The following is an 8,299-nucleotide window of genomic DNA, read 5'->3' on the forward strand; positions in this document are numbered from 1 at the left end:
AAAAAAAAAAAAAAACACCTGATCGTCATATTACTGCCACACCACCAAACATGTGACAAAAAAAAAGGGAACTCATTTTTAATCGAAAAAATGGGGAAAGTGTGTAGAGGGGGTTAAATTGTTCTGTTTTAAAGGGACGAATAAGTAGACACTATTAAATTGGGGGGAAAAAAAAGGCAAGAAGCTACACAAAAGCCATACGTACACACGTAACCGAACAGCTTCGGCGAGACCATCCATCCCGTGCTTATGCGGTAAATGTGCCGACACCTGAATGAGAGTTATTATGTGCTAAAGGAACAAACCGGCATCATCGTTCCCTCTTTGCTTCCACCCCACTCATCATCGCAGCTTCCCCATTTGGTAAACTCTACAATTAGGTAAATACCATTTTTGCGCAATTGTGAAAAGGCCCCAACAGTATATCCTACACTCCGCTTGTGGATATTCCCCCGTGAGGCAAAAGAAGGACGCATTTGAAAAGGCATAAGGCACCCCCCCCCTCTACACGCACATATGAGAATGGTATGTTGTACCCTTTATGGTGATACCCAAGTGAAAAGGTTCGTAACCTCGCGAGGGCGCTTCGTTCAGTTTGGAAAGGACCTCCTATTTGAGTACTTGTGCAGGTAGGGGGAAATATCCCTCAAGATAAATATTTCCGAGTGAAAAAATCGGGAGGGCACACCTCATTGCTCAGATTACTTCACAAAACGTTGGTGCTTGGATGTATGTACATGTGGAAAAGGGAGGCTGCATGGTCGCACACGTTGCGTGCGGTGTGCAACGTCACAGGGGATCCTAGGCAACCAGCCACCTTCTGCAGCGTCAGAGTGGGTCAAGCGCACAGGAAAAAAAAAAAAAAAATACACACATATATATATTTATTTGTATCTGCTCATAACCGTTTGATCAGTGGAGCTCACACACCCTGAACAGATGGGGAAAACAAAAAAAAAACTTATGTACACACGTGCACACTTAGATCACCGCAAAAGTAGCAGGACAGAAAAAAAAAAAAAAAAAGAATGAAAAATAGTCCATTTTGCGCAATGGAATATAAAAAGAACAGGAACGAATTTGCAACAGCGGTGATACACCCTACAGCTATGCATTCAGAGATAAATTGAATTTGTGTCCCCCGCGCAGACATAAAGGGCTTTTCCTACATTTTCGCTTCCGCTGGGGAAAGCGTGCCAAACTATAGCAAAAGGCGTAAAAAAAAAAAAAAACGCGTCAATAATTTTGGAAGTATCGCCCAAGTTGGAGAAATTGTAACCCCCCAAACCAGGCAGGATAAAGCAAACGCGAACAGAGTGGCTGATCCCACAACAGGGACACATAATCCGTGCGACATAGGCAGACACACAACCGCACACGCGTAGGAAAAGGGTCAAGGCGAGCTCTAAGTGATTACCTATATATTATAGAACCACTAAACGGGAAGTGCATCGTCAAGGATGAAGACGCTAGCTCTGGCCACAGCGACCTATGGATTCCTACTTAAGGAATGTGTAAGCAATGTAATGCTTTCAAATGAGCATATATGTGACTTTGCATTGAATCCTCATAGTAGTATCAAGCCAGTGCTGAAAGAACCGAATGGACATGATGAAGAAGTTTGGTGCACGGTGAATAACCCACATCTCACAGACTACGTAGCCATGGTGTGTCCAAAAAAAAAAGAGACTGGAGACTACACAGATTTGGAAGCTGTGCCAGCTAAGTGCTTTACAAAACACTTATACTCCCCATATGATACAGAAGAAAATGAAAAAGATATGGAACTCCTAGAATTAGATCAAACATTGTCCTTCAACAAAACATTTAACGATTTTGAATTAAAAATGTTGATAATCCCAGGGTATTATAAACATAACAAAACAATATATTGTAGATGTGACAACAGGAAAACGAAGAAAGGTCAGGAGCCTGATCAAGTACAAGAAGGAAAAGTAGGACTAGTAAAAATTATTTTAAACAAAGAAAACAAGAAACCCAAGGGAATAGATTTTACAGACGCTAATGAATATGAACACACAGATATAGTGCAAAATGGAAATGACAAAATAATTGAAGCAAAGGAAAATGATATTATTCATTTTAAGTTTAAACCCAATCAGCAACCTGAAATAGACGAATGCGAAAATATTATTAACATCAAGTATGGCCTTCTACAAGAACACGTTTTGAATATAAGATTTCCTACGGTGTTTTTATCTACAGAGAATTGTGCTATTAAAATTAAAGAAAATACAAAACCAACTGTAAAAATTATCATGAAGTTTCAAAAAACGGAAAGCATAGATGGTTGTGATTTTACGAAACCGGAGGGACAGGGAGACTACACGGATGGGTTTGCTTTAGAAGATATTGAACAAAATGAAAGAATTTGTTCTGTACATATCGGATCCAGTAAGAAGATATTTTCTGCAGGTATTAAGTGCCCCTATAAATTAACACCTACCTATTGCTTTAGACACGTTTTACATGAAAAAAACGTCAACGGGGTCAAGGCTTATCACCCGTTCTTGTTAACCGACATCTTGGGAACCCTAGATGTAGAGTTCTATAGCAATGCACAACAAGGATCCTACATAATTGGACTGCCAACCAGTCCACAAAAATATACAGTTGTGAGATGTGTTTGTGAGCATAATGGAAAAACTGGAATTATGGAACTCCAGATTGACTCTTCTTCCGGATGGACTTTCCTCAGCCTCACCTTGATGCTTCTCCTCATCGCTCTTCTTTACGCGTGATAACCCTCAAACCACATTGGCCCTGCGAAAAAAAGGCTTCATTGAGCAGATAAACACAGATAGGCACATTGCGTGGCTTGCAATACCACGTGATGACCAGAGCATTATGCTCCCCCCGAAAAATGCATCGCCCGGAATGAAAAAAAAAATTCAACTGGGAAATATACACAGGTGTCTGGAGACACACGAACAACGCAGCGCCGATAAAGTAGCCGCGCTGCCATGCGCCCCACACTCCCTATAAGACTGCGCCCATTTTTCTTCCTCCCTATGGAGAGAAAACCTAACCCCATGCTGAGGCAGAGTGAGCACACATGGTGCGCCACTTCCGTATGGAACAATCACCAATTGAAAGAAAAAATAAAATAAAAATAAATTGAACCCCGCCCACGATGGGAACATATAATAGGAGCATTCATCCTCATTTTTCGTAAAAACAATGCGTCCCTCCATGTCAGGTTCAGCGTCTGTTCCTATTCTTCACCCATAATCCGCATAGTTAAAAATCGCCCCTCAAAAATATGGCCAAAAATTAAAAAAAAAAAAAAAAAAAAGATATATTGAGGTAAAGAACTCCAATTCATAGGTTATTCTGAGAAGAAATATTTTTTCACTTTCTGTCTATGCCTTACATTTCACACTAGTTCCTTCGAACTATCTGTAAATTTTATCCACTTCAAAATGGGCGAACTCTCAGTGTGCAGCCGTTTCGTGCAAGGTACGCATCAACAGCGGCGGAGTTTTCGCACACGATACTTCCACGCAGAAGAAACGCCGTGCGCTCTAAGTAATTCTCGCTACACATCCCAAAGGGGAAGGCACAAGGGGTGGAAATAATACTCACTATGGCTATTCTACACCGAAAAAGGGGCGTACCCCGCCACACATATGCATACACACATGCATACATATAGGCGTACATACAGGCGTACATACAGGCGTACGTACAGGCGTACATATAGGCCTACATATAGGCCTACATATAGGCCTACATATAGGCGTACATATAGGAGTACATACATGCAGGAACACACACATACGGGCGTACATACATGCAGGAATACATATACACACGCACGAGGGGGACCCTCCCCCTTTTTTGTCGATGCTGTACATCCAGTTTTCTTCAAAAAAAAAAAAAAAAAAATTTCGAATATATGCATAGCATGGTAAAACAACTGCACATACGCATAAGCGCTTTAAATATGGATTGAAAATAAAAAAAAAAAAAAAACGAACATTACCAGGCATAGAATCCGTACAGCAATATTAAAAAGCCCCTACTGTGTAAAAACAAAAAAAAAATTACGATGATACTATAAGACAGAGCTATAGTGGCTTGGGCACACATAATATCCGCCTCTTCCCAACTAGGAGCAAAATTCAAAAAGTGAATTTACCTCACCAGTTGGGAAAAGAAGAAATGACGAATGACAAATTTTTGAATAAACACAAGCATGTGCAATACGCCAACCCTTACGTGCGAACCTCTGCCACAATCCACATTGCTCATGTGAAAATTCACAAAGGGGCGTCTTTTTTATTTTTTTTCATGTAAATTTTTTTCTTTTTTTTTTTTTTTATATATATTTTGCGCATCCGTACTTTCCATACATTGCAAGTGTGCACGCAGGTCTCTCATGCCTTTACTTCTTCAACAAAATAACGTGATAATAACATTTTCGGTTTGTGTATGTGCATTTGGGAGATCTTCATTCCATCCCTACAGCACACGCAATTGTAATATATATATATCATACACGTGACCGTACTTATAAAGGGCCTCCGTCTCTCTTCCCTCCGTGATATAGAGATTGTGCCAACAGAGGGATCACTTCCGTGTTTATAGTGCGCATATCGAAAAACGGGGCACACACGTTCATGTCGCCGGCTTGACTCCGCATCAGTAGACAGCTGGGCTCATCAAATTAAAACCAACCCCCGCTGCTGCAACTGCATCACCTCCATCGCGCCACGTCCACTACTCTAACCTGTGTAACCATGTTGAAGCGCCAGTTAATGAACCTTCTGCTCGTGCTGTCCCTGCTGCACACCATAACGCACATACAGATGACCAAAGGAGACGAGGTCAAGTACGTAAAGCCACAGGACCTGAACAACGACGCGTCCGGATTTTTCGGGTTCAAATGTAACTTCTCAAGTAAAGGGGTTCACAATATAGAACCCATTTTAACAGAAAAAAGGTCCCTCGTATGTAGCATCAATTCCTACTTCATCTATGACAAAATAAAATTAACCATCCCGAAGAAGAAGCCTGGATCTAATTTTAAAATGCTACCAGAAAATTGCTTCCAAACGGTGTATACAAATTATGAAAAACAGACAGAGGAAAAAATTGAAAACATGGGTTTGGTTGAATACGACATCAAAGAAGATGATTCTAATGCAGAATACACAGAAAAAATTCTCACAATATCTCCCTTCAATACAAAGGATGTTGAATTCTACTGCATTTGCGACAACTCCGAGAAAATAATATCAAATGTGAAAGGAAGAGTTGCTTTGGTTCAAGTGAACGTATTAAAATATCCTCACAAAATTACCTCCATCAACTTAACAAATGAAGCATATCCTTACTTGCCTAACCAGTTGAATAAAAACTCCTTCACATCAAATAAATTGGACTTAGAACTTCAAGAAGGAGAATTAGTTGTGCTAGCTTGCGAACAAGTGGATGATAAATGTTTCAAAAAGGGAAAAGACGAATCTGCCCTTACGCTATATAAGAGCAACAAAATTGTGTACCACAAAAATCTTGCCATATTTAAAGCACCCGTATATGTAAAGTCTGTGGACACTAGCGCAGAGTGCTCCTGCAAATTGCCAGAAACGACCTATACTGTATCGTTGAAACCATTATTTATGAACAAACTCATTCATGGTTGTAATTTCTCCTCTGATCTTTCTACTCACACATTTACAAATAATATCGATATGGCTGAACTTGGAGAAAGCACTCAAATTTCCTGCCACATAGACCTTACGGACACTTCATATAATCACCTGATAGGTATGAGTTGTCCTGGAGAAATTTCACCAGAGTGCTTTTTCCAAGTGTACCAACGAGAATCCCCTGAATTAGAACCTTCCAAAATGGTCTACCTAGATGCTCAACTAAATATTGGAAATGTAGAATATTATCAAGAAGTCAACGACGGCAATACGGTTAAGATTTTTGCCCTCGTCGGAAGTATCCCCAAAACGACCTCCTTCACTTGCATTTGCCGAAAGGGAAATAAAATTGGTTACATGTCTGTGAAAGTTGCCGCTGGGTACTGTGGCTTCCTCGCCAAAATTTTTATCCTCCTCATTGTTCTGCTCCTCCTGTACGTCTGAGGGGGGACACGCGCACCAGGTTTGCGGAGAACAATATGCAGCTTGCGGAAAAGGGGTAAGAGACTCGCCCGGAGGGGATATGCGCCCCCCGGAGAAGGGGCACAAACTTGCCGACCGCTGACGTGTTCACTACTGGACCTCCCCGTGGAAATACAAGTTGCCAAATGCACGCTAACCGCGTGCACCTGTTTGTACATACACACACAAATGTGCCTCCCCAACTGTGATGAGCAAAAGGCGCGACTTCTACTCCATTTTATCATCCATCACGGTTTTTGTTCGCTTTGCAAATTTTCACCGCTGCGTCATCAAGTCTTCGAATTTCACCACCACATCTTCCCCCCTTTAATCATGGTTTACTTTTTCATTTCCGCACTGAGAACACCCTACTGCGCAATTTACATGAATGGAATATAGATTCCCCAATTCTGAAAACTCCAAAAATATCTTTTTTTTTTTTTTTTTTTTTTTTTTAATACATGCGCTTATTTAATTTCCTATCGAAAATGTGTGCATGCTTTCAACATCCTGTACCAGCCTTTCCTTTCACACTACTTTAAGTTGACACGCATAACTACACATGCGTTATTAGCGGCAGAGCGGACTGTCCTTTTTCCTCTTTGCTATTGTGTTCACCCGCAAGAAGTAAACATTTCGAATGGTGTGGTTTTCACCAGCGGGTCATAAAACGAAGTGGTCAATGGTTTTGCATCCGGTGTGGAACAAAAAATTGTGCCAAAAGTGGGGAAAAATAAGGGTAACAAAAAAGGCGAATTTATCCTGCACACCCTAAGGAGGAAGAGCAAACGTCTGGTACAAATGAGTCAACCAAAAGGTGCGCTCGGCGAATAAGGCTACATGTAGGTGTCGTGCTGTCATGCATATTTTAACCTTTTTTTTTTTTTTTTTTTATGACTTCACGTGGGAAATGAATTTGTTCTTTGCCATCTCTAATTCATAAGAGGAAATCCCCCAGGAGGGCCATTTTTCAAATTCCTTCAAGTCGTTTTCACTGCAAACGATTTCTCCCTATTGTCCATTCCACGGCAAGTGTGGGGAGGTTTTTTGTTCCCCCCTAAATAATTATCCCAAGTTTGGAGGGCTCCTGCTTTGGCTAAGCTTAGGGGGCACACTGGGATAAGGGATACACCAAGGGGACAAACCCCGGGAAAATGGCCAAACTACCGCCTCTCCCCTTCCGCGGGAACATACCGAAATTGTGCTTCCGCTTCAAGGATACAGCACCCACGTCAAGAAAATGCTTCCTGCACACGCACGTCCAACAGAACCATGGGATGATGAAGACGGCCCCCCTGGTAAGTAAACGAAGTTACTTCACATCCCTGTACGACACCAAAAATGAAAAAACAAAATTAATGAGCGAAATGGACGATCTGTATGACCACATTTTAACAAGCAACTGGAACGACTCTGTACACCTCGTTTTGAATGTCCCCATTTGGGAAGGAATTCTAAACTCCTTAGAAGATAAGATAAAGCCATATGAACAAGATGAAGATGTTTTAAAAAAAAAAAAAGTAATACACGAATTATTTGATGTTCTATTTATATTAGAAGATTTGCGAGACCATGTAAATGAACTGTTGGAACAGTCATCACGTGCAAGTGGAGTCGCAGGGACATATATTTTGGCCTCGTTCAAAATAGAAAATATGAATGAGCATATCGAATTTTTAAAAACAAAGTATGATGAGCTGCTCTTGAAATACCCACTTTATAAGTACCAGATTGATATGGTCCTGGGCAAAGGCCTGGCTCTCCTACGCCAGAGATACAATTTCGAGTGGAAGCACATGCACGATTTTTTCTTTTGACCAGGCGGAGGGAAGGGGCTACATATATGTGTATACCGAAATTGGCACCAGCTGGAGGTGACTGGAGGAGGACCCACGAATAGACCCACATGCACAGTTGTATAAATCACATCACCCCCACTGTCACATTTTAGTAATTTCACGTACTACCCTCCACATTATAACCCCACGAACGAGGGCCATGATTCAAAAATTTGCTTCTAAATAACATATTAAAAAGGGTACAAGAATGGCGTATTTTAATATGTCTCACCACACAATGGTGGAAATTCAGAAAGGACATGATACACCACCAAGCAACATCAGTTAGTACACAAAAAAAAAAAAAAAAAAAAAAAAAAAAAA

The 8,299-nt window shown here is 40.9% G+C and overlaps 3 protein-coding genes across 3 annotated transcripts; all 3 read left to right on the forward strand.

Annotated features, from left to right (window-relative positions):
- Nucleotides 1-1,460: 1,460 nt before the first annotated feature.
- AK88_05126 (uncharacterized protein) lies at nt 1,461-2,762 on the forward strand (the record flags this gene model as incomplete). The annotated part of the gene is made up of 1 exon (XM_012482728.1): nt 1,461-2,762. The coding sequence occupies one exon, from the start codon at nt 1,461-1,463 to the stop codon at nt 2,760-2,762; it is 1,302 nt and encodes a 433-aa protein (XP_012338151.1).
- Nucleotides 2,763-4,763: 2,001 nt separating this feature from the next.
- AK88_05127 (uncharacterized protein) lies at nt 4,764-6,119 on the forward strand (the record flags this gene model as incomplete). The annotated part of the gene is made up of 1 exon (XM_012482729.1): nt 4,764-6,119. One exon carries the CDS (start codon nt 4,764-4,766, stop codon nt 6,117-6,119), a length of 1,356 nt encoding a protein of 451 aa, XP_012338152.1.
- A 1,172-nt stretch (nt 6,120-7,291) lies between these two features.
- Nucleotides 7,292-7,954, forward strand: AK88_05128 (uncharacterized protein; the record flags this gene model as incomplete). The annotated part of the gene is made up of 1 exon (XM_012482730.1): nt 7,292-7,954. One exon carries the CDS (start codon nt 7,292-7,294, stop codon nt 7,952-7,954), a length of 663 nt encoding a protein of 220 aa, XP_012338153.1.
- Nucleotides 7,955-8,299: the final 345 nt, after the last annotated feature.

The sequence above is a fragment of the Plasmodium fragile genome (assembly GCF_000956335.1).
Source record: "Plasmodium fragile strain nilgiri unplaced genomic scaffold supercont1.96, whole genome shotgun sequence".
Taxonomy (NCBI): Eukaryota; Apicomplexa; class Aconoidasida; order Haemosporida; family Plasmodiidae; genus Plasmodium; species Plasmodium fragile.